Source organism: Rattus norvegicus, chromosome 5, assembly GCF_036323735.1.
Source record: "Rattus norvegicus strain BN/NHsdMcwi chromosome 5, GRCr8, whole genome shotgun sequence".
In the NCBI taxonomy this organism is placed as follows: domain Eukaryota; kingdom Metazoa; phylum Chordata; class Mammalia; order Rodentia; family Muridae; genus Rattus; species Rattus norvegicus.
The window spans coordinates 158701686-158726802 of NC_086023.1; the positions used below are offsets into that span (position 1 = coordinate 158701686).

The 25117-nt window shown below is 50.9% G+C and overlaps 1 protein-coding gene across 5 annotated transcripts; it reads right to left on the bottom strand.

Annotated features, from left to right (window-relative positions):
- Nucleotides 1-67: 67 nt before the first annotated feature.
- Szrd1 (SUZ RNA binding domain containing 1) lies at nt 68-24591 on the bottom strand. Of its 5 annotated transcripts, none has more exons than XR_354340.5 (5): nt 24496-24588; nt 7229-7278; nt 5439-5690; nt 3551-3653; nt 2911-2949 (listed from the first exon to the last, which is right to left on the bottom strand). XR_354340.5 is itself a non-coding variant. In XM_006239264.5 (4 exons), exons 1-4 carry the CDS (start codon nt 24544-24546, stop codon nt 2847-2849), a joined length of 456 nt encoding a protein of 151 aa, XP_006239326.1. In that variant the 5' UTR covers nt 24547-24591; the 3' UTR covers nt 68-2846. The 5 variants fall into 5 exon arrangements, 2 of the variants coding, with proteins under 2 accessions (XP_006239326.1, NP_001108071.1); XR_354339.5 differs by having other exon boundaries at nt 2915-2949; nt 5439-5693; XM_006239264.5 differs by lacking the exon at nt 3551-3653 and having other exon boundaries at nt 68-2949; nt 24496-24591.
- Nucleotides 24592-25117: the final 526 nt, after the last annotated feature.

Below are 25117 nucleotides of genomic sequence, written 5' to 3' on the forward strand. Positions count from 1 at the left end.
GGGAGCCCTCAGGGCCGGACAAGCAGCCACAGTATGAGGTAGGAAGCCAGAAATGAGGACAAGTGTCTGACAAGTTTAAAACATGTATTTAAAATACAATTTATAAAATGCTTAATCTGCCGACTCAGGAGCCCGCGGTGGGGGTTAGGGTGAGGAGCTGCCTGCTACACCAGCAGAGCAAGACTGCAGGGTGCGGCCCTCCCTCCCAGTCCCTTCTGTACAGGTGCCCAAGGGCCCGCCCCCTGGGTCATATGACCAGAAGCAGGACCCCAGAGGTTTTCTTGAGTCTCTGCTTACCAGGGAGACTGGATCAGCCCTGCCGGCCCATCCCTGAGCACAGCACCCCCAGATGGGGCAGAGCAGGGTATGGCAGGGCAGGACAGGGCTGGGCGGGACAGGTGGGCTCTGGAAGGGGCTGATGGCAGCAGATAGGGTGTTGCCTCCTGCCTGCAGGTGGGGAGCACCCTGATTGAGGGGACTGAGAAGGGCTGGTCACCAGACCCGGACCCCCAGCTCCTTTGGTTATAGGCTGACATCAGAGTAGTGGCTCATGGGAAGCGGTTAGCTGGAAGGGCTGAGGCCTGGCTCATGGGGTCCAGGAAGAGCTGGGGGAAGGGACAGTACCACGAAGGCAGACAAAGGGGCAGCAGCCTCAGGGTCCTGCCCTTCATCCCCCTGGGGATTTCCAAGCCAAAGCCTGCAACTTACTCAAAGACAGAAAGAGAGAAAAAAGAAAAAAGAAAAAAAAAAGCACTTATGGAGTTATAGACAACTACAAAAAATGGAAAACACACACACACAAAAATAAACCCCACAAACACACACACAAAATCCAAACCGTTTCCCGCGCCCCCCACCCCCAACACCAGTCTGTTTTCCTTCTTTCCTTCCTTCCTTTAGTCTTGCCCGGCCACCTCTCCATCTAGAAGGCCAAATGCATGACTGCTGGTGGGCTTGGGAGGTGCAGGGGCACTGTGGGCGGGGCCTCCTTTGGCCAGACTGGGATGGGAGAGCCACTCTTGCACACTCTCCATGTGCAGATGCTGCCTGCCCTTGGCTTCCACTAGAGGGGACCAGGCAAGCAGGGTTCTGCACCCTTCTCCAGAGAAAGGACAGTCTGTCCTTCAACCAAAACCACTAGCCCCTGTGGGCGGGCCCTAGACGCTGAGCTAGCAGCCCTCCTGCTGAGGCTCTGTTCCAGCTCACTCACAGATGGCCCCTGGTTTCAGGCAGGTCTAGGGCTGTGTTGGGGAAGGGCTCTTCCCAAGGGGAAGGTGATGTGGGCCATTGCTACAGGGCACAGGCCAGAGGAACCAAAGGCAGTATGATCCTGCAAAACTCAACACCTTGGCTGCTATGGCTGCCCTAATCCCACACCACACCACCCACTCCCAAACCTGAGTGCTGGTCAGGAGAGGGGAGGCTGTCAGGCTGGCTGAGGGATAAGGCGAAGTGCATTGGAAGAGACTACAAAGCCAGAGAGCACCTAGCGGGACACAGCCGCCCTCTCAAGCCTCTCCCACCAAGAGCCAAAGCAAACCTCCAGGCTCGGGAACACAAATGGCCTTCATGTCAGCCTTGCTCTGCTAAGGGAAGGGCAGCCGAGCCCTCTGAGGAAACTGTCTGAGGAACCTGTTGGCCATCTGCCTTTGCAATGCAGTTTTTTCCGATGCTTCCCCAGCTGCTCTCGTCCACTCATTTCACCCAGGCTATGCTCCTGTATAGCCCCTGAGCCGGGACTGTCCATAGACGTGGCACGCCACAGGTCCTTAAGCGTTCCATCCAGTCTTGCTGGAAGGGACAGGCCTCTCTACCTTCTGAGCTCTCCAGGCAGAGGCCTGGAGTTCTGGAGCCAGACTCTCTCCTGGGCTTGGGCTGACAGCCAACACTGGACAAGTGTCACCACTGCCTTGCTGAGCCCAGAGTCACTCTGTGCCCTCCTCGAGAAGCAGCAAACCTGGCTGGTAGGGGGCCAGCCCACCCTGAGGGGTGTGGGAAGGGGAAGCTCACCACTTTCCCCATCTCTCACAATACTAACGTGGGGTCAGCCCCTCCCCCAGGTTCTCTGAGCTATCTCTATGTGACTTAGCTGGGACTTAGCTGGAGGAAGATGACTTAGGCACAGATGCTCATCTATGGGGGGCTCCCGAGCCCGGCCTCTCTTCTGGGTGGCAGTAGGAATACAGAAGCTAAGCTCATCAAAATCCTATTGGTTAATGTTTCTAGCAAATTTCCTAGAAACATCTTTTAAGTGACTACTAAACTACCCTTTCTCAATTAAAAATTCATTAAACTGCTAAACCCCTTCCATGCACTTTTTCTTGCAAATCAGGTATTTGTATTAAACAAACAAAAATAGGAAGAAAAAAAAAGTAAGGATATTTTCAATGGAACTTACTTTAAGTGATGGCGACATGCACTTGGGGTGGGTGGGGGAGTTCTCATTTGTGTTTTGAAATCCCAAATTAATGAGCATGATAAACTGTTATTGCTGGCACTGGCTTTACCCCAAGCGGCCAAGTGGCACTGTCTGACCCTCTACTCTGAGTCCTTGGTAGGTTCCCCTAATCCTCCCCTAATCCCCACCCTTTCCCTTTCTATTGACTTGGGACAGCCCTTGTCAACATGCCAATCACAGTGGGAAGGGGGGGAGGCAGAGGTCACAGTGCATGGGGTTCAAGGTCACAGTGGGCGGAGCAAGGGGGATCACAGTGCAAGTAAGTCAGGTTATTCCCTCTGCTCAAGTCCAGACGTCTGCCACAGCAGTGCGACCCATGGCAGACAATCCAGGAGGCGGTGGTGGTGGTGGTGGCGGCGGCGGCGGCAGCAGCCTTTCTGGCCTGCATTTATCTGCGCTGTTTGAAGCCTTGTGACCCGTCAGGACCCAACGGCTGTCTGATCACATTACTGGGCTGCCTGCTATCTTCGGGTTGGGAGATCCTGGTTGGCCTAAAGGAAGATAAAAGGAAGGCTTTGAGGACAGAGAAGATGCCCAGATTCATTTGTGTCTGCCACACTGAGTGTGGGACACGCGTGCATAGGTGCATATGTGTGGCCAGAGACCATCAGGTACCATCCTCTATTCTCCACTTCTTCAAGACAGGGTCTTTCACTGAACCTAGAACTCACCAGGGATCAATTTAGGTACCCCCACGCCCGCTGTCCCCCATGCCCCCCCCCACGCCCGCTGCCCCCCAGTGCCAGGGATACAGTCACTTGTAGCCTTGTTTGGATTTTATGTGGGTGCTGGAGATTCAACTGGGGTCCTCATGCTTATCTTATAGTGCAGGCACTATGGAGCCACGCCCCAGCCTGAAGTCCCTGAACCTTAAAATCAACCCATGGTTGAGGCTGGGGATAGCAGCTGACTTGAGCTGCTGTGCCTGCTTTGACAAACAGGCTAGGGCATGCACTTCCCACTTTGACAGCTCCGGTGGGAAGGAGGAAGCGGTCAGCAGCCGCCCTTCAGGTGCCATTGCTTATCTGTAGGCAGGCAGACTGTTCCAGGGTTGGGCCCCTAGCCATGAGCTCAGGAGTGAGCTGCACCCACCTGGCTGACTCCTGTTTCCCTCCAAACCACGAGGCTAGCTGCTGACTCCTAGTACTAGAGAAGACAGAAGGAGATGGACTTTCCCACTCCAGACAGGTGCAGACTAAGAGGAGAGAACACAACGGACGTTCCTTCAAAACAACGACGGCACTAGACATGGCGGCACCTGCCCGTAACAGTGCAAGGGAGGCAGCAGGACCCGAGTGCGAAGCTGCCTAGGCTACACGGTGAATTACGCCAGCTTGTGTAAAAACTTGGTTTCAAAAAGCCAAAAGCAAACCAGGCATGGTGGTGCAGGCCTTTAATCTTAATCCCGAACCTGGGAGGCAGAGGCAGGTGAGTTCACAGCCAGCCTGGTCTACATCAGGGCTAGACCCTGTCTCGGGAAAGAATAGCCAGAGAAAGCCCTCAAAACTAGAGGACTGGGTTACGCTCAGAGGCTGGCTGCTTGCTTAACAGGTTTGCACCTAAGTGTGCAGTCCTCAACAATGGGGGGAAAAGAAAGAAGAGTCTATTGTGGTGTGGCTGTCACTTTACCATCAGAGAAGCTGAGGCAGGAGAACTGCTAGGCCAGCCCAGGCTACAGGGTGAAACAGTGCCTCAAAACACCAAAATTATGGGTTGGCCCTGTGCCTCAGCGCAGTGCCTGCCAGCATATAGAGAGCCCTAGGTTTGACTGCAGCCCCTGCAGGCGAGAGGACAGCTGTAAGCCCAGCAGACAGGAGGTAGGGCAGAGGGATTGGCATTCAAGGTGGTTATTTCTACAACTCTGAGTTTGAGGCTAGCCTAAGCTATATGAGAGCCTGTATCAAAAACAAAAACCAGGCTTGTGTGTGCCGGCACCAGCATCTCAATCTTCAACCACATCGTCCTCATTTATTACGTGCAGTGTTCTGTCTGCATGGATGTACATGCACTCATGATGCCAGGAGAGGGCACTGGATCTCATCATAGATGGTCATGAGCGCCAGGTGCTTGCTGGGAATTGAACTCAGGACCTCTGGAAGAACAAGCAGTGCTCTTAACCGCTGAACTATCTCTCCAGCCCATCCACACTTAAAACCTTTTAAAACTTATTGTACGTAATACATGCGCACCCCAAAGCACAAGTACCTCCACTGTCACTGTGAGGGTTCCAGAAACTGAACTCCGGTAACCGGCAGGCCTGGCAGCCTGAGCCCAGCTTGGAGCTGGGTGCTGGGATCCTAACGCAGGTCCTCAGGACAGCAAGCACCCCACTGACTGAGCCGCATCTCCAGTCCCCAAAGGCAGGAGCCTTTTTGTTGTGGCCAGGTTTCTCTGTGGCTCTGGCTGTCCTGGACAACTCACTATGTAGACCAGGCTGGCCTGAAACTAACAGAGGTCTAACTGCCTCTGCCTCCTGAGTGCTGGGATTAAAGGTGTGTGCAACCACTGCCTAAAGGTATGTTTAACAATTACTATTTCATCAGAAAGTAACACAATACAAATCTAAAAATCTAAAAAGAGTAAGAAAATTGAAAAAAGACACAAGTAACAATTACTGCAAAAGTCACTGGCATGGGGCTGCTGGAGACCCAGGCAACGATACTGGGCTTTTCTGGGGCCTGGGCAGAATTCAGCACCTCACAGTCATTTGCTCACTCAACGCTGGTGGGCAAGGCTTCGAATGACCCCACCCCTACTTCTGAGATCTGCCATCAGGTTAAGTGGTTGTAACCTGTGACAGAGCCTGACTCAAAGCCCATCGGCCACCACACTTAACACCTGACAGTGCCCTAGGATGGAGAAAACTCTGCTACTCCAGTGCTTGGCTCTTAAGCTAAGGACCTCAGTTCGATTCCCAGAACCCACATAAAGGTGCCCAGCAGGCTGGTCCTCCCTTGCCACTGCTGGCACCTACACTCACCTGTCGAGGATGGGTTTCTCCTGCTCCTCCTCAGGGCTGGCACTGCCTAGGATCCGTCTCCGAGCCTCTGCGTACTCTGCCTCCCGCTGTGCTAGGGACTTGACAGGAAGGGCTGGCCTGCTGGTGGAGTTGGGGCTGCTGACCACACCGTTGCTGGTGGGCCTCTTGAGGATGCGGATCTGTGGAGGGGGCCCCGTGGGAAGGCTATCGTCTTGAATCACAATGGGCACTTTGGGAGGAGATTTGGATTTCCTGCTGACAAAGAGCAAACACAGCTTCATAAATCCCACAGTGAGCAGAAGGCCCATCTGAGCCCCACACCCTCCTCGCTGTCTTCTCCCTTCCTACTAACTCTTCACCTGGCCTAGGACCAGACAACTGGACTCCCACTCATCAGGCAGGACAGCAGCCTTGCCTCCAGCAAGTACTCCAGAGATCTAAGCCTGCAGGTCACCACCCCGTGGTCCTGGGACTTCCTCTCCACGTGCATAACAGACCCAGCAAGCACCATTTTGCCCTCGAGGCCAAAACATTTCACACCCAAAATTCAGTGACTTTGATGAAAACCCCAGCTTCCTTACAGAGACCAGAGTGTAGGAGGTTGGTGAACGGGGAGCCCCTCAGCCCAGGTCTCCCACAGCATGTGCTCGAAATGAGACAATACACAGTTACCTGCCGTGCCACTCAACCTGGCAACAAGCAAGACAAGATTTACCAAACTCTCTCTGCCTTCTGGCAAGTGACCTGTGCCTCTCAAGAGACAGGCTACACCAGACCAGCAAGTTACCGCCACACAAGAGCCTTTGAGCAGAGAAGTCTCCCTTACTGGGGCTCTCTGCTCTAACGGGCAGCGGCGGGGCTAGGATGAAACTGCTTAGCAATGCTCAGAAGAGAAGCATTGTCCAAGGCTGGGAGACGTGCACATCAATGCCAGGTGGCCACAGCAGAGGTCAAACTCCCCAAACACAAAGAGGACCAGCAGCACAGGGAGGGAGCACACAGAAGCCCCAGATGAGAACAGGAGCAAGGCGAGAACACCTTCACCAGCCACCGGTGCTTCCCCAGCTCCTGTTCACAACCATCCAGACAAATGCCAGAGCCTCAACTGTCAGGAGGGTGGAAGCTACATGCTCTGTACCAGATACAAAGGCCCTAGGTGTGTGGGGATGACAGGGAAAGGGTCTGGGGCCCTGGGGAGTAGCTCCTGGGAATCTGCAGAAGCCAGTAGTCTGATCACAACAGCAGGGAGTGTAGACTCCCAGAATCCCCTGGGGGAGGAATTAGTCAGTTCTCTGTTGCTTGTTCCTGGGTTACCTAAGCCCAAAATCACCCTCTGAAACCCACTAACCGTGCTACACAATGGTGAGAAAACAATCCTTAAAGATCTCCAAAGAACTTCCTAGAATCTTCTCTTCCAAGATATTCTCATAATACCCTAAGCTGCCAAGCCATCAAGGACACAGGCTCTTCATGTCACAAAAGACACCAATACCATAGGAGAAACAACTACCCACACCTTGGAGCCACTGGGCACAGCCACACATAAACCCAAATCTTGTCACCTCCCTCTTTCCATCAGACAAGGGTCCAGTGAGGCGGAGACAGCTGCAACAGTCTCACCTCAAAGCCTCCATCCAGTGTCCTCATGGCCCGCCTACTGGGAGGAAGTGCTAGCTGCCCAGGAACCTAACACCTAAGGCTACCAGCCAGCTGGAGAACACGGCCTGCCCGGCCTGCCCAGCTCTCCAGTGGCAGAGAGCACGAGCCCTCACGCCAGACAACAGCCTTACCTCTCCTTTTGTGTGATCTTCAGTTTTTTTTCCAACCGTCTGTCTATTTCCTAGAGGAAAAAAATGTATATAAAAGTGGAAAAAAAATCTCTCTCAAATAAAACCTTAAGTCTTTATTTTTCCAAACTAAGGGCAGTGTTTTCTCTCTTGTCAGGGACTTGGCTGTGCCCTTCAAACAGCCCTGAGGTTTGGGGACCTGGCTCCCTTTGAAGGTCCATCTCCCCTTAGCCCCACGAGCACAGCAACAGCTCTGGAGATCATCGTCAAGTGGGTTTTTTATTTTTTGCACAGCCTCCAGCCAGTCTCCTGTTGTCTCCTTCAGACTCACTCCAACTTTCTCAACACACAGCTAACCAAGCCACCTCCCAACTCAAGTGCTCAAGGGACCACATCTGAGCTCTGCCTCTCCCATCCCCCGAATCTACCCTCCTTGTTTGCACTAGAACAGGACTGAGCTGTCAGTGCCCAGGCCCCACCTGTCTGCAGCCTCCTCAGCCTCCTCAGACCCAGGAGCTCCTCCTCCTCTTCTCAGATCCCACAGTGCGTTGAGTGCCTGCCCCCTGGTGGTTAGCTCTCCCTTTTACATCCCCTCATAGCCACGTGTGTCAACTAGTTCATAATCTAGCACATGAGCTTTCCGTGGCCAGCACTTAGGGCAAGAAGCCTGCTCTTTGTCTCCATGGAATCTGAAGGTGAAGCAGAGGAAAGAGTTCTCACCAGAGCTGTCACAAAGTCACTATTGTAGGAAAGGTAAGAAACGAGCCTGAGGAAGAGCAGGTGAGACTCATCAATACATGGAGGAGCTCAACTCCCAGCACCTGAGCCTGTGGCAGCCTCTACCTAGCGAGAGGAACTCCAGATGCCTGCAGTGAGAGCACAAAGTCTTAATCCCCAGGCTGTGTCAGTCCCTCCCTCTGACAACCAGAGAGCAGCCAGTTCCTGGAGGGGAAGGGCTATGTACTCAGCAAACGGCTCCCTCAAGAGTGGCCACTGGCTACTTCGCTGGCAGGGGATCTGGCAAGGTCAAGACACTTTTTTGGTTGTGACCACAGTGGAGGGTGGCAGTGGGGGCTGTTCCTGGGTGGAGACGGAGTACTCTTAAGTGCCCTGTAATACAGGACTGCTGTGCTCTGCTCAGCACTATGTGCTAAAGTCGTGTGGAGACAGTTCAAGCTGGCCAGTCCCATCCGTCTAAAGCTTCCCTGGCTCACCTAACGATTGCCTAGGGAGAGAAACAGTGTTTAGCACAGACAGCTGATCATCATGAAGTGAACCTGGCGTTCAATCCACTGGTAGAGAGTCAGAGACAATCAGGCCAACTTTCTTTAAGTGTTTTCTAGAAGGTTCTTTCCTAATTTGTGTCTCTTCCAACAAAACAAAATTATACTGCCTGAAGCTACCTTTAAGTTTGAGCATTGCCTCTCATTTCGGGCAACACAACACACTGTGCTCGGGAGGCACAGCAAGTCTCCGGGGCACCTGGAAAGGCGGGAAAACCTTCCGCCCCGTGCCGGCTGGAGCACAGCTGTGCCATGAAAGTCAATGCATACACAGAAGACATGCACAGCAGTAAGAAAGTAGCGAGAACGCTTCTGACAAACACACTGATCCTACACCAAGCCTCACTCCCGCAGAACCATGTCAGTTCAAGGGCAAATCCAAATGTCTTACACTAGCCTAATGCCTGCCTATTCCTCCTGCTTTCTCACAAGCAACCTCTTTATTTGTGGGTGCCAGCGTGTCTCAGTGTCTGTGCAGACATGTGCTGGTGTCCGTGGAGTCCAGACAGACGATGCAGCTGCACTTAGATGTTTGTGAGCTGCCTAGTGTGGGTGCTGGGATTTGAACTTTGGCCTTCATGGCTGAGCAGAAAGTGCTCTTAATCGCAGAGCCACCTTTCCAGTCCCAAGCTTCCTTTGCTAACTCCCCCTGCTGATTCCAGTCTCTCCATCTTAACCACCTTCAGCATCTGTGAAATTTAACTTTCAAACAGGATTGAAAGCCAGCACCTGCAACAACCAAGGTAGGAGCGCAGCTTTATTTGCAGGGACAAATTTGGGGCAACAAAGGGGTGGCAGATCACAACTAAAGACAGGGACAGGCTACTGCCACGGCTTGGATGACAAGACTTAGCACACTATTTTAAGAAATTCTCAACTCATAGTTATTACAGGGGAAAAATCTGAATCAGGTGATTCTTACTTTCCTATCACCACAAAGGTCACAGGGTCCAGACAGACACAAGCTGCTCAGACACCCTGATGGAACCGAGCTTCCTTCTTCTCTAGGGCTACAGGAAAGTCATCGGACTGCCCAGTACCTGCACACAGACCTGCATAGAAAGAAGCCTTCCAGAGGACATAAGGAGCTAGCTCTGAGTAAACTCTGTCCCATTTTGTAATAATTAGCACATGCTGCATACAGTATTGCTGTTTCTTTTTTATTTTTTTTTTTTGGTCCGGAGCTGGGGACCGAACCCAGGGCCTTGCGCTTGCTAGTCAAGCGCTCTACCACTGAGCTAAATCCCCAACCCCATATTGCTGTTTCTTTAAAGTAATACCCCGACACTGAGGCGAGCTGCTGGCTGGGAAGGTCTTTAGATTTGATGTGGTCATTCCCCAAGTCACATCACTGGCACTGCAAGAACTAAAACTGTCATAACAGCCATACTGTCAGGCAGGGGAGCCAAGGTGGGGGTGGGGACTCCTGTCAGGTCACAGAGTGACACATCAAGCTGAGCTGCTCTGGTGGAGTGGAGCTAACTGTCCACAGGCTATTCAGGACAGCGAGAAGGGAGCCCACTCTGCACGCAGCTGGAGAGGGAGGGCCCTGCACCAAGTGTCTGTCAGTCTGCTTGCTCATTCTGGGAAACTGAGCCCAGGTACAAGAAGAACAAGCAGGTCTCCTCCAGAGACACAGGCCTATCTGTTGGGTCACATGGGGAAGAATGAGCTTGGAGGGCCCTGCTAACAGCAAGGACCAAACTACCTCTTCCTCTCTCCCTCCCTCCCTCCCTCCGTCCCTCCTTCCTTCATTTAAACAATGTCACCAGCCTCTGTCACAGTGTCAATGTCACTGTGGCTAGGGCAATAAAACCTGCAGCTCTGACCCTGCTCTGAGTAGACCCAGGACAAGGAGAGTATGAACATGCATGTGAGCTGACGGTCGTCTGTGGTGCTGTGCCTTCCCCTGGAGAGGTCTCTGGTGGCAGGAGAGGAGACTGCTCTGGAGAGTGAAGTGGATTCCTTTTCTCTGGGTCCACACCCATGTCAAAGATCAGCGCCGAACCCGAATCCCGCATGCTGACAGGCTCTCCGCAGTGAGCGCTGAGCGCGCCTGTGATGCCAGTGTGCGGAGGCTGAGGCGGAGGCTGAGGCGGGCTGAGTTCTGGCTCTTCCTTGGGTCAGTTTCTCCACGGATAAAGCAAAAGATTTCAAAGGCGGAACAACCTAGAAGTAATGCAGCCTACACAAGGCAACCGGGTCTCAGAGACAATGAAAAGAACAAAACCCAGGCTGCTCCCTGGCCGAAGAGTAACAAAGGCAGACAAAGGGGAAGCCTGGTCCGGAGGCAGATGTTTGGGCAGGATGGTCCTTTGGGAGGTAATCGAGTGTCTACACCCCCAGGTGAGTGAAAGCAGACACCACCATCTCCAAGTTTGCTCCTCTGAAGGGTAGCACAGCTTCTCTGGCTGTTGACGCTCTCTAACCTCACAATGATGCTTGTAGAAAGCCTGGCTGGAAGCTGTGGTGGAAGGCAAGAGCATGAAGGGGAAAGGATCATTCGAGGAGGGCAAGGCTATGGAAGGGCCTCACATAGCCTACCTTCTTATTGTTAGTTTTTCGTGTGCTTCGCCTGCATGGACCGTGTCCTGGGAAGCTGGGGGTGGATTTGAGAGGGGTGAGGGGTGGGGATGGAAAGGCAATGCTTCCACTGTTAAAGCCCTGGCTGCTCATCCACAGTCCAGGTTCAATTCCTAGCACCTGCACGACAGGTTCCAACTGTCCCAGGGGATCTAATGTCCCCTTCCTTCTGCTCTCCACAGGTACCAGGTGTGCACAGTGTACAAACACACCGACAAAGACACCCACACACATAATAATTGGCAGAGTGGCACACATCTTTAGTCACAGTCAGAAACAGGTGAGCCAGCTTGGTCTACACGGCAAGTTCCATGAGAGCCAAGTGTAAGTAATAAATAAGACTTTGTCTTGATAAATAGATTTTTTTTTTCTTTTCTTTTTTTCGGAGCTGGGGACCGAACCCAGGGCCTTGCGCTTCCTAGGCAAGCGCTCTACCACTGAGCTAAATCCCCAACCCCGATAAATAGATTTAAAAGCTTAACATTTACTGTGTGCACATGCTTGTCATGGAGCACGTGCAAAAGGCAGAGACTATCTCCAGGATAGTCTCTTTTCCCTTCTCTCCTCTCTCCCTACCATGTGGGTTTATGAACCGGTCATTACCTGTGTAGGAACAAGGGAGACAAATGGGACCAGGTCTGTGTGAAAGGAAAGGACAATTAAGACCCAAGGTTTGCTCCTGTAACATTAAGAGGTGGCCAGAGCCAGGTATGGCAAGCCTATGCTTGCAATCCTAGCACTGAACAGGCTGAGGTCAGATGCTCATGAGTTACTGGTCAGCCTAGACCACATAGTGAGTCCCAGGTAAAGCTGGGCTACAAGATCCTAAATCAGAAAAACAAAACAAAGAAAGCAAACAAACAAACACCCCCCAATGAGCTGTAGAGATGGCTTGATGGGTAAACTGGGGATTTGAGTTCCAATCCCTAGCACTCAAGACAAAGTCAGGCAGTGCTACAAGCCTATACCCTAGTCCCAGGGGGTGGAGATGGTCAGATCCTAGGGGCTTGCTGGGCAGCTAGTCCAGCTGATATGGTGAGTTCCAGGTTTAGAGAGCCTGTCTCACAGAAGGCATAAGGTAGAGGCTGTGGACCAGACACGGGGGCACAATGTGTAATTTCAGCGCTGGGCTTGGGAGGAGAAAGAGTTGCCATAAGTTCCCAGCCAGTCCTCATGGCAAGACCTCACAAAATTAAAACTGGGCTAGAGACTGCGTGGCGCTTCAGAGTGCCAGCTGCTCTCGAGGAGGCCGAGTTCTGGTATCCACATCAGGTGGTTTACAACTGCCTGAAACTCTAATTCCAGGGGATCTGAAGATCTCTTGTGACCTCTGTAGGCACCAGGATGCATGTATTCATACTGGTTACACAGATACACACACATACAAGTAATAAATCTTAAAAAATAAAAGGGGGAGCCAGGCAGTGATGGGCTACAGAGAAACCTTGTCTCAAAACGCTAAATAAATAAATAAATAGATAGATGGATGGATGGATGGATGGGGGGCTGGGGAGATGGCTCTGTGATTAAGAGCATTGGCTGCTCTTCCAGGTCATGGATTTGACTCCCAACACCCACGTGACAGCTCACAACCATCTACAATGTAGTCGCATGGGATCCAATCAATGCCCTATTCTAGTATGCACACATAAATACAGACATAATGCTCGTATGGTCTCGGTGTGAAGTGCAGCATGGAGACCGCCACAGTGCACCTTAGATGGGAAGCTCGGTCTCCTCTTTGGTTAACCTAGGGATGGAGCCCTGAGCCACGCACACAGGAGACGGTGAGTAAGCTCCCCACTTAGTCCACAAGGGTAGGAGGGAGTGGCTTGTCCTTTCAGGAGCTTGAACTGCTCTTGCCAGTTCTCCACCCCCCCTGCCTCAGTGTCCAGCCAAGACGGTAGCTGCCTCAACCTAGTGCAGAGCTAACAGGACCTTCTCTCGTGATTACTGCAACCAACCTAACCCAGAACAGCCCCATAAACTGCTTCCAAAGAAACTCTGGCCCTAGATTAGAAAGATCCCCTTTTTACTGGCAATATAGGTAGTAAGTAACTCTTCTCAGATAACTTCTACCTGTCTGTCAGTTTCTGGCTTTCTCTCACACAGTGAGTACGTTCCACAGCTGGGCGGACAGGAAGCACGTCTCCGAGCTGACCAGGCAGGGCTAGGGAACCGGATGTGTGAGGCGAGATGTAAAGAACAACAGGGCTGGACTGGTATTGCCTTTAATCCTAGCACTGGAGAAGCAGAGGTAGGCGGACGTCTGTGTGCTCTAGGGCAGCCTGGTCTATGTAGCTAGTTACAGGCCACAACAGACATAGGTACCCATGTCCCTGGTTCAGGGTGGCCAGTGTTAGAATTCAACAGAACTGTGTCCCTGGTCATGGTATGTCATGGCATGTCATGGTTCCCAGGAACCTGGGCAGGATTCCGGCTCTTCCTGAGGTCCTCAATCTCACTTAGGGACAAAGCAAAGGAATTCATAAACTCAGATGGCTCATGACTAAACTCCTAGGATATGAGAGCCCGAGGCAGGAGGACTACTATGAATCTGAAGTCAACAACTTCATAAGGAAGAACCCATGTGTAACCCATTTGTAATCACAAGAAGGTTGTGGTGCCCTTAAAGGAGCATCTCTAGTGCAAATGTGCAACCCACAGAGCTCTCCAAACACCTGCAGAGCCCGTCCTGCATGCAGTCCTACAGTTCTACATGTCGGCCAGCAGCGGCCCCTGTTCATTTTACTTACTCTGGCAGCCCCATCCCTGGGGAAGTACCCAAAATTCTGGCACATCGGGTTCAAAAATTAAGCAAAGGTCCAAATGGTCTAAATTATAAATACTGATGTATGTGGTTTTGATGCCTTTTAAAAAAATATTACAAAAGCTCACTTGTGGGGAAAAGTCAAACTACATATGGCTAAGTTCAAGCATCCATCAAATCAAAGCATCCAGAGAGGATTAGAGATGGCCACTGTTTGCCTTTGACTGAGTGAGCCTGTTTCCATTCCGTTCCCCACAAAGCCTCCCTCCCTTCTTTGTTACTTCTGGAGAGTTAATTAAGTGGGTCACCACAGGTCACAGGATCGGTCCCCTCTGAGGAAGTCTAGGCTTTGTCAGTGCCTTCCCTCTGAGTCCACCCTGCTTCCCTAAGGAGGGAGAGAGCTGGGGAGCATCATTTGTGGAAAACCTGCTGCAGCAGATGTCGTCGGTCCTGGGGCCTGGAGGTGAGCAGGCCAGCTAGGCTGCTGGGCAGAGCCAGAGAGTGGGAGACATGAGCAAACCACAGAAGCTGTGTGCTGTGGCAAAACCTGTGCATAGCAAGTGACCCTGCCATGTAATGCACAGCACATGGATCAGATAGAAGCAAGGAGAAAAGGAGCTCAAGAAACTGGGAAGAGGATGAAAAGATTAATAGAGGTAAAGTAGAGGAGACGACGCCTCCCCAAGGGTGCCACTGCAGAACAAGTTTCCTTAGCTGTCAGGGGAAGGTTTCCCTGAAACCCCCTTCCCACCAAGGCACAATCAGCTCTCAGGGTGTCTGCTCTAACCTGGTACTGGGGAGCACTCTGACACTCCCCCCTGCCCTAGATCTAGTTATACACCTCTTAAACGGGGGGCCACACTGAGGTCACTATTAAGTGCCAAATGCACACCAGATTTCCCACTTAATTCAGAATGTGAATTAGTATAGTTATAATATTCTAATGATTAAAAAATTAAATTTTGTTTATTTTATATATTTGAGAACCTACATGGTATTATCTACCATCCAGGTGTCTGGTGCTTGTGGGGCCAGAAAAGAGCATCAGATCCCTTGAACAGGACTTACAGGCTATTGTGAGTCACCACATGGGTTCTGGGAATTGAACCTAGGTTCTCTGCAAGAGCAAGTGCCACTGAGTCAGTTCTAGCTCCATATTTAAAAATCTTTAACATGGATTACATGATGGAATATTATTACTTTTGATATATACAGTAAAATTTAAATTACTAGGCTGGGTATGGTAGGTGCCTTATAAGTTTAAGGTCAACCGGGTCTACACGGCAAGTTCCAGGGCTATATAAGTCTGTCTCAAAACCATAAATAAACAAACAAACAAATGCCAGGAATGGTTGACACACACCTTTAATCCTAGTACCGAGGAGGCAGAGGCAGGTGATCTAGGCAAGACAAGCCTGGTCTAATTAACAAGTTTCTAGACAGCTAGAAGAATATAATAGAGAGATGTTTCAAAACATATCAGACAGACAGACTCCCGTGGCTCACAAGTACTTTCCTCTGAACGTGGCTTTACAGTCTAACAGTATAAGATACGGTCCACCACAAGGGGAGGGCACTGTTTACTGAAGGCCACAGATCTGCCTAAAGCAAGCAGCACTTCCCAGGTACCCACTGCTGGTGTAGGCCCTGCCTGGCTTCAGTCAAGCCGAATTCCTACTCAGCCACGGAGTGCATAGCTGCCAGACTCATAGATTTTGAATTCTCAATCCCTCAGCCTCCCAGAAGCACTGACTATCCACAGCTTCTTCCTGAAGAGCTGTTTCTTGACCCATATACTACTCTTCAGAGCCTGTCTCTGCCCCCAGAGACTCTTTCTCACCCTCTTGACCCCTCCCCTAATAGGCAGGTTCCTTTGCTCTCCTGACCTCTGAAGGCTGGAGGTCCCAAAGTTCAGACCCCTCTGCTACATCCTCCTTGGGCTTGGCTTCTTTCATTTATCTGTTTGCTTGTTTGTTTTATTTCAAGATGGATCTCACTATGTAACTCTGGCTGTCCTCCTGCCTCTGCCTGTCAAGTGCTGGGATTAAGAGCCTGTGCCACTGTGCCTGCCTGCCTTTCTTTGTTTTAATTATGGTTATTTATCTTACACAGGTGGAGGTTAGAGGTTCTCACCTTCTACCCTACCACTTGCCTCAACCACTGAGCCTTCTCACTGACCCTGAATTGGTTTCTTTTTGAGATAGGGCCTTGCCTGTAGGGGAGACAGATCTTAAACTCACGGTAGCCTCAGCCTCAGCCTCCTAAATGCTGGGATTATACAGACACCTGTTACAGTGGCTATACCTCATCTACTCATCTAGGTCCAGAACTTTACAAACGCTGACAGATATTTATAGGGCAGATGGGCTCTCCCACTCTTAGGAGGTATAAACGTAAGACTCTGCCCACCCAAGCCTGCTTCTTCCACCATCACAGCAACACAGACTTGCAGCAGCTCAGGCCAAAGTCTTGGCCTAGTACTACAACTACTGGTTGGTTCTGCTTTCAAAATACACACTAAACTTTCTTCACAGTGGTGGTTCAAGTCATCAACAAACCCTGGCTCCTGCCCATTCCACCTGAATTCTCCATGGAAGGCAGAGTGAGCCTTAAAACTGACTGTGGCTTCCTGCTGCAAGGCAGTACCACACCTAATGTCCCCACCAAATCTGGAGCCCCAGTGCCTTTGACCTCATGGGCTACTTTCCCTCCCCATTTAGCCGCCACATGAGCCTCCATTGTTCCTCAGACAAACACAATTCTGCTCCAGCCTCAATGCCTCCAACCACACTCAATGTCCCCTGCCTGGAATGCACTGGTGGGGCACAACTATTTCTATCCTGAACTCTCATCTTTTATTTTGTCCTGGTAATTTTGGTTTTGGTTATTTAAGACAGGGTCTCTACATAGTGCTAGCTGTCCTGGAACTGGCTATGTAGACCATGCTGGCCTTAAACTCAGAGATCCACCTGGCTCCCTGGAACTTAAAACACCCCTTCTGCCTCAGCCTCTCCAAACCAGAGTTTCAGGTGTCTTGCCATCATAGCAGTCCTTTTACCTTTGACCTTCTCAGACCTAGCTTTACAAAAAACGTACTCTGCCCCAGCCATTCGTGCTTCCTGTGCCTCTAAATCCATTTGCCTTTCTCGGTCAAGCGTTTGTATAAAACATATGCCGGGGATGTCACCAACAGAGCTTTGTGAGCAGACACGTCACACTGGGCCCAGGAGCCTAAAAACAATGCCCTACACACCAATCTGCTAACAGTCCTCATGGAGCAATTCTGGAGCTGCCCCAGTTTTACAGATGGAAGAGAACCAATTCTGAGAGGTTATGTCACAACACAGTTCCAGTGTGGACTGGAGCCAGGATCAACTGGGCTTGTCAGTGTCCAAGGAAGTGACTACACACTTTCAAACTGGAGCTAAGGCTGCTGGGGGTGCAGCTCAGAGGCAGAACATGAAGCAGGCCTGGATGAGACTGTTCAATATTCTCTGTTAGGCATGTGCAGTCTTGTATGTGGCACATCTTCTGGTCACCATCTCCAATCCCTGCTGCAACCATAGGTGCAAATCAGTCTTGCGGCACACTCAAGAGACAACTTGACAAAGGATGGAACCAACCGGCTTCTGCACCAGGCAGGTTCCCGTGAGCCCAGGTTTGTTAAGAAAGGGCCGGATGACTTCATGGCCAGCCAGGCAGCAGCAAAAGGAAATCTCTCTTCAGCAGAAACCAGACCCAGTAATTTAAAAGGACCCCAGCTGAGGTCTTCAGAAACTGCCAATTGCAGCCCTGACACAATGGAATGTTTGCCTTTGGACACTTCATGGCTAAGTGTGGGAGGGAATCCATGCAGGTCAAATAAAACAGGGCAAAGTCTCTAGCACTCCGCTTTGTGGGTTTGCTTTTCTTCATTGTTTTACTAGTTTGGTTTTCACACAGCACTGGGCAACTGTACATTAGTACTCAAAAACATGGAGCAAGAGAACCCCTAGACAGTCTCAGGACTTGTGAGCCCCCAGGGTTTGGAGACACACACACACACACACACACACCCAGAGCACAGCCCTCACACCATCACTCTCCAGCCTCTAGGCCTTCAGGTTTACAAACGAGAAGGAAGCTAAGAGGAGGAAGGAAGCTAGCTGCCCCAGATCAGACCTGGCACCAACCCCCAGGCTAAGTGGCTTCTGTGGCCACACTGGGGGTGAAGAATCCATTCTTCCTAAGGAGGCATCTCCACTTCTCCCAGAGAAACTGACAAGTGGGTGGGCTTTGGAGACTGAATCAAGTTACAATCACAACACCTCCAATTGTATTTGACCCAAGGGTGCGCTTATCAAGTCCAGCTTAGAATCAATCACTTCAGCAGGCAGAAGTGAACACAAATGAGTCACAAGACAAAGAGGGTCCAGAAGAGAGAGCAACCAGGACCCACAGGAAGGCACTCAAACCTAATCATGAGCAAAAAATATTTCTATCTCTCTTTCATCAGGTCAAGTGTTAAAAACGGTATTTCAGGGCTGGAGAGATGGCTCAATGGTTAAGAGCGCTGACTGCTCTTCCAGAGGTCCTGAGTTCAATTCCCAGCAACCACATGGTAGCTCACAACCATCTGTAATGAGATCTGATGCCCTCTTCTGGTGTGTCTGAGGACAGCGACAGTGTACTCATATACATTAAATAAACACATCTTTTAAAAAAAAAAAAAAAAAAAAAGGTATTTCAAGCCAGATGAAGGAAGGCTGAGGCAGAAGGATCACAAGTTCAAGGCCCACCTGGGCTACACAGCGAGACAAAATAAAGGACTGTCTTGTTTAAGATTTCCAGCAGCCGGGGTTGGGGATTTGGCTCAGTGGTAGAGCACTTGCCTAGCAAGTGCAAGGCCCTGGGTTCGGTCCAAAAAAAAAAAAAAGAAAAGATTTCCAGCAGCCAGCACCTCACTGGCAAGTCACTGTTGTGGGTGTTAAAGCTGCTCACCCCTGTTGAAGCAGGTCAAGCTCAGGTGAGAACACGGGAGAACTTCAAAGAGCCAACAAAAGAAGCATGCTGAAGCTCTGACAAGCAAACGGAAACAACTACAACAAGGTGCAGGACCCAGGGGTTCTGGGGCTAGAACTGACCTTCCTTTCTTGGAGCAGGGACAGAGCAACTTCTACCCTCTAGGTTGGTGACAATGAGCACTAAGGTACAGTTAAGGTACAGTCAGACTGACTAGAGTGAGCTCATGCCCCAGTCTCAGCCCTTTCAGAAAAGGGTGGTAGTGTCTGTTCACCAGCGAGCCACGCAAACAGGCAACAGGAGCAGAAGCGCCAGCTGGAGGATCTCCAAAGACCCATAAGCCACGAAGGCCAAGTCTGACTCTCAGGTCCATAAAGAATGACAAGCTGACCTCCACACACTTGCAGACAACTCGCCCCAGCATCAAGGCTGCTACTGTCCACATTTACCACTCTTCTGGGAGCAGAATGGCTTACTTCCTGCGTGCAGATGGGACACGATAATGTGCACACAAACCACTGATGGGACTTGTTCCCTATTTCTGTGGCGTCTGGTTTCTTAATGTTTGGAACCAACAGCCTGCAAGAACGAGATGTTAAGAAGCTGTGTGTCAGAGGCTAGCAGAGTTAAAACTCTTTGCGCAGTGAAATCTCTGGGGTTACTAACAGGGCTTCTGATGGCATGCCAGGTGGTGCTCTTCCCGGCCCCCACGCCACTACCCAAGAACAACAGCGGAGGGCTTTGGCTGTAAGCTCAGTGATACATTCCAAGGTCAATTCCTCATACCAGAAAAAGAAAGAATAAATTAGTTTTTAAAAAATTTTGTACTTTGGCCACAACCAAAGTATTAAACTCAATCTCCTCCTAGGAAACCAACAAGTCAGTCTCAGTCTTGACAGGAGAAAACTAACGCCCACCAGTGAGGAAAGCATTCAGAAAACTGTGCTTTGTGGAGGCTGGCTACCTGCATCAGAGGGCTGCTGCTCGCCGAGGGGGCCAATGTCCTTTAGAGGAGGGACTATTAAGAGGCCTGGCCCCCAGAACATGTCTGGGTCACTACATCTCCACAAAAGCGACTTTCTCTTGCAGGATTTCACCAACAGCTTTAGAGAGACGCTTCTCTCCTGCAGAAGGAAAAGCAAGGCTACAGCCCACGGCAACCATGGCAGCTCCCTCAAGAGCCCAGAGCATGCTGAGAACACGGCCCCCATGCAGCCCCAGTGAAAAGGACTGAGAGCCACTGCTGAAAAGCTCATTGTCCTTCTTTCTCTGAAGCCACAGGAAAGCAGATCTCTTTCCAGAGGTCAGGTTCAGCCAACTCACAGCCATCATGCCTCAAGTGGCCAAAAGCTCTGGGGAGAAAAAAACCTTCAGAGAACACTGTAGATCCCAGGACTCAGGGTTGTGAAAAGAAGGGCAGTGCTGAGGCCTTCAGGCTCAGCAGAGCAGGGTGTCCAGACTAACTCACCTACTGTCTTGTGCCTACTACACAGCCAACTGCACACACTCCAAAAGAAGACAGAATAAAACAAAACACCTTAGAGAATACAGCCACTCCACCCAAGAAAAGGAACAGATTTTATCTCTTAAATGAAAACCCAACTCCCCCTGGCCTCTGCTAGAGTCGGACAGAGGTAGGGAGACAGCGAATTCAGCTTTCCTCCGCTTTAAGGACAAAGTTGCAGCTTCCAGAAGCGAGTTCAAAGCGCCCCTGCAAACCTCTCTGGCTGCATCTTTTTCCACTGCGTCCTGCCAACCTTAGTGTCTCCAGCCAGGAGGAAATGCTTGCAGTGTGGGAAGCTCTCCACACCGCCTCATCTATGTGTGTGCTGGCCACACCACCACCTGCCCAGCGATCAGACAAGGCGGCTCTATTCAGCTCGACTTTCAAATCTTCATTTTTCTTCCCCTCGCCTCCCCCTGCCCCAGTCTTCCCACTTGCCCAGGCTGGCCTCAGACTCATGACCCTATGGCCTCAGTGTCCTGAGCCTTGTGGTTACAGGTGTGCACCACTATTCTTGACTCTTGGTCTTTCAAGGCTGGTGTGGACATAATCTACACAAGACCCCTGGTCCCAGGCATGGCACCCACTCCTTCACCTTCTACAGTGCACACAACTGATACAATGTCTACGGACGCTTTCTCACAGGGCCAAGCATCACTGGCAGGGCAATGTCTGGACAACTGGCTCACAGGAGTGGAAAGTAAAAATGCATTTGAATTCTCAACCCAGAAGACTAGTTACCTAGTTACCTTTTTACTGGAAGACATTTATCGGGCTTGGAAATGAGCTCAGTAGTAATCTCTTGCCTGGCACATATGAGACCCTGGGTTTCATTCTTGGCGCAGGCAACATATAAAGGGCTGGGGAACTGATAATGGAGGCGCACAGCTATGATCCCAGAGGCAGGAGGATCTGAGTTTAAGGTCAGCCTGGGCTTCACAAAGACCCTGCTTTTAAAAAGGAGCTTAAGGGTGCTGATGGCACGTTCAATTCTGGGAACCCATGTGGTGGGAGGAGAGTCAATTCTTCTAAGCTGCTCTCTGACCTCTCCGCATACCAATTCCCCAAAGCACACACACACACACACAACAATAAGTGTGGAAAAGATACATGTTCTTCCCCTTAGCTGCTTAATTTGGGGGGGGATATCAAAGGAAACTCTGGGGGTTCATGGATACTGGGAAAGGTCAGAGTGCCTCACAGCCACCAGCCTAGCTCTATCTCTCACCCCCTTTTCTAGTTGAGGTGGTTTATCAACAAGGGAAGATAGGTCACTGTCCATGTATTTCTTTTGTCTAAATAACTCTGTGTTTAACTAGCTTCAAACCATCACTACCGAAGCTGAGTGTGGTGGTACACACCTTTAATCTGAGTTTGAGGTCACCCTGGTCTACGGAAGGAGTTCCAGGACAGCCAGAGCTACTACACAGAGAAATCCTGCCTGGAAAACCAATCGCTGATCTATTTTCTGGGGCAGGAAGCTGTCTTCTAATTACAAACTACTCCTGTTGCCACTAGAGACTTGCTGAGGAGGACAAAGGCCACAGGTCAAAGTTCAAAGCAGATGAAGACTCACCTCAGAGTAGTTAGTGCCTGTGCTTAGCAAGCACAGGCCCTGGGTCTGACCCTCAGTGCCCTCCCTCCCTATCAGTAAGGTGTGAATCAACAATGACTCAAGTCAACATTTTCACATCCCCACCACTCGCATTTCTAAAGAATCATTTCTCGGCAAAAGGCACACTACACTCTCTTTAGAGTGTGGCTGTAATCCCTCAGGAGGGAACACGCAAAGGAGCCACTGTACAGTAGGGAAGCAGTCACAGACGAAGCAGCGGCCTGGTTAAAATCCACCTGAGGTGACCCTTCAAGCCAGCCCTTCCACCAGTGCACACCACACTCTACCCCGGGAACTTTGAAGACACTCAAGGGGGAAAAGTGACGTCAGATCTGACCCAGCCAGAGCCAGCGCCACTGTGCTGCAGGGCAGGGATCCTCTGGATCTGCAGTCTAGACACTCAATTTTACATCCAGCCAACTCCCAGTCACTGATCCCTCTGCTTCCACCTGTTTCCTTCTGTTTGTTTGTTTGTTTAGGGCTTTCTTTTTTGGAGGTCAGGCACATTCAAAACTCACTACCGGAAGGGAGACAGGGTAATGTAAAGCCAAGAATGTTTACACCAGCAACCACCTGCCCCTCAAAGACACCAAAGCAAACATATGAAAAATGAAGGCCAGCGGCTGGAGGGATGGCTCAGGGGTAAAGAAGTCTGCACTGCTCTTGCAGACTAGGGTTTCCTTCCCAGCGCTCCCATCAAATGGCTCACAATGGTCTGTGACCCCAGCCACATGACTTCTGGCATCCTAGAGCACCCACACATCCACGAGTAGAGAATGAACACCCTCACTTTCTCTAGAAATAGTGAGTGGTGCGTGCTTCCAATCCCAACACTGCCCTCAGGAAGCTGAAGCAGGCAGAGCTCTGTGAGTTCCAGACCACCTGGTCTACAGAGCAAATTCCAGGACAGCCAGGGTTACAGGAAACCCCATCTTTTCAAAAAAAATAAAATAACAAATACATAAAAATCAGAAAAAAGTGGGTTTTTTTATCTTTTCTATTTTTTTTAATGCAGGAGGTGACAAGAGGGGTGTCTGGGTGACAATCCTCCCTCCTAGTGGCAAGCCATAAATGCCTGTACCGGAAATTGTGCATTTTCTGGCATAAGTCACTATTGCACACATTTCCTAACAGGCAGCACACACTCGAAAACATTGGTGGGATGAATAAATACCTAAATGACACTTGTCACTCCCTAAAAATCTTATTTGCTGCTGAGTGTGATGGCGCATGCCTTTAATTTCAGCACGCCAGAGGCTAAGACAGTCAGATCTTTGGATTTTGAGACCAGCCTGGTTTCCTGATTTCCAGGACAGCCACGGCTACATAGAGACCTTGTCTCAAAAATACCAAAAGCCAAAAGAAACTCTTTCTTGATTCAAGGGGAATGTATTCCTTCAAATGCTCGTTAATGCTAAGTGGGAGAACATCACCAATCTTTCGAGAAATGCTGAACTAGCGGAAAAAACTTCGAGACCAAGTTTCAACATTCCTGTGAAGATACAGCACTGCTATGCTGGTCAGAAGCGTTAGGGGCAGACAGACCCAGCTCCTCCTCTATCCTTGTATATGTGACTCCCCACGCATAAGCTTTTGAGGTGAATGTCACCGGAGCCCAGCCCAGCCCAGGCGCGGACACATGGTCACCAAAGAGACATTTCCGTCTCCACGAGGGTTAGCGTCGAACTTCAAACTCTGAAATTACCACGATAAACACGAACCTAAGAGACAAGGTTCCTACTTAGGAAAATATTTTTCATTTCCTATAACTTTTGGAGGCAAGCAAAAACTCCCAAATCATACCGATCGGTAATCTCCCCTTCTCCTAGCAGGCATGAGGCTATCTTACAAATCACACCCTTCTTCCCTTCCCTCCCCTCCACCCAGACGAACGTAGTCCGAGATCCGCCCCACTGCGCAGATCTCTGGGTGGGTCCCGGGGAAGAGCGGATGCTTGCAGAGTTTAGGGGAGCTCCGCTGAGATCCCCGGGAGACTCGGAGTAAAACTGAAAGAGGAAAAGGGAAAGGAAGAGAAAACCCAGGCTCGCTCACTGGGGCGGAAGGCGCACAGTGGCGGGGGATTTCGGCCCAGCGCCCAGTGGTCCCAGAGGACACATGGTTGCTTGCTCCCCGCTGTCTCGGGGCCTCCTCCCGCTCTTCCTCCGAGCCAGGCACGCCGCCCGAACCCCTCCCTCACCAGACAGAGCACAAGAACTTTAAAATGGTCCCTGGGGCGCGGGGACTAGAGAGAGTTGCCCCGGGGTAGAAGGTGGGGCGCCTTGAGCGACGCGCACACCGCTGGGCGGAGAGGCACCCGGCAAAGGTGGAGGGAGAAATGGAACGCGGCCCCTTTAAGAGGCCTTCGCGGCGCTCCGGGACCGGGGGCCTCTCTTCCACCTCCCGCCCGGTGTGGGAGACCCTTCCTTGGGGAAAACTATCCCCAGACCCGCTCCCGGGAGGCTTCCCTCACGCCAGGTCCGCCGGCCCTGCCGCGGGGCGGCAGCTCCTCCTTACCCCGCTGTCTGCCGCCTCCTCCCAGCTCTCAGCGACCTCCTCATCTTCCATCTTACTCGCCGCTTTCCCTCCTCCCCCAACCCCTCCCCGCGCCTGCGCCTTGAAGCGCGCTGGGTCGCGGGCGGAGGCACGCAGGGCTTTCCTCAATGGACCACGCCCCCTCCCTCACTCAGCCCGGAAGAGGCTCCAGACTAGGCCCGCAACTAGTCTGGTCTGCCATCTTGGAAAAGGGCAAGGAAGTCAGATAGATCTCCATCTTTTTTGAGGTCAACACGCTCTCTGGTTTACTGAATGAGAGAGAGTTCAAATGACGTTACCTGCTCCAGTTCCGGAACTGTGTACTTTGGAACCATCCTTTCTTAGGGCAGGCAATGGTTGAAAAAAACTTTTTTTTTTCAAAATTTGAATCTCAAAAGAAAAAAAGTGAGTCTAAGTTTATCTAAGTTACAGGTTATGCGTTTGTTCTATAATATTCTCAAAACATTTCTATAATTCAACAAAGGATTAAAAATTGGGCTGGAGAGATGGCTCAGCAGTTAAGACTGCTCTTCCTAGAGGTCCTGACTTCAATTCCCAGCAGCCACATGGTGGCTCACAACCATCTGTAATGAGATCTGATGCA

Coding starts and splice junctions, on each gene's coding strand:
- Szrd1 (NM_001114599.2), bottom strand. CDS start 24,546: ATGGAAGATGAGGAGGTCGCTGAGAGCTGGGAGGAGGCGGCAGACAGC. Junction 7,279..24,495: donor AGGAGGCGGCAGACAGCGGG/GTAAGGAGGAGC, acceptor TTTTTCCTCTAG/GAAATAGACAGACGGTTGGA. Junction 2,950..5,438: donor GAGAAACCCATCCTCGACAG/GTGAGTGTAGGT, acceptor ATCTTCCTTTAG/GCCAACCAGGATCTCCCAAC.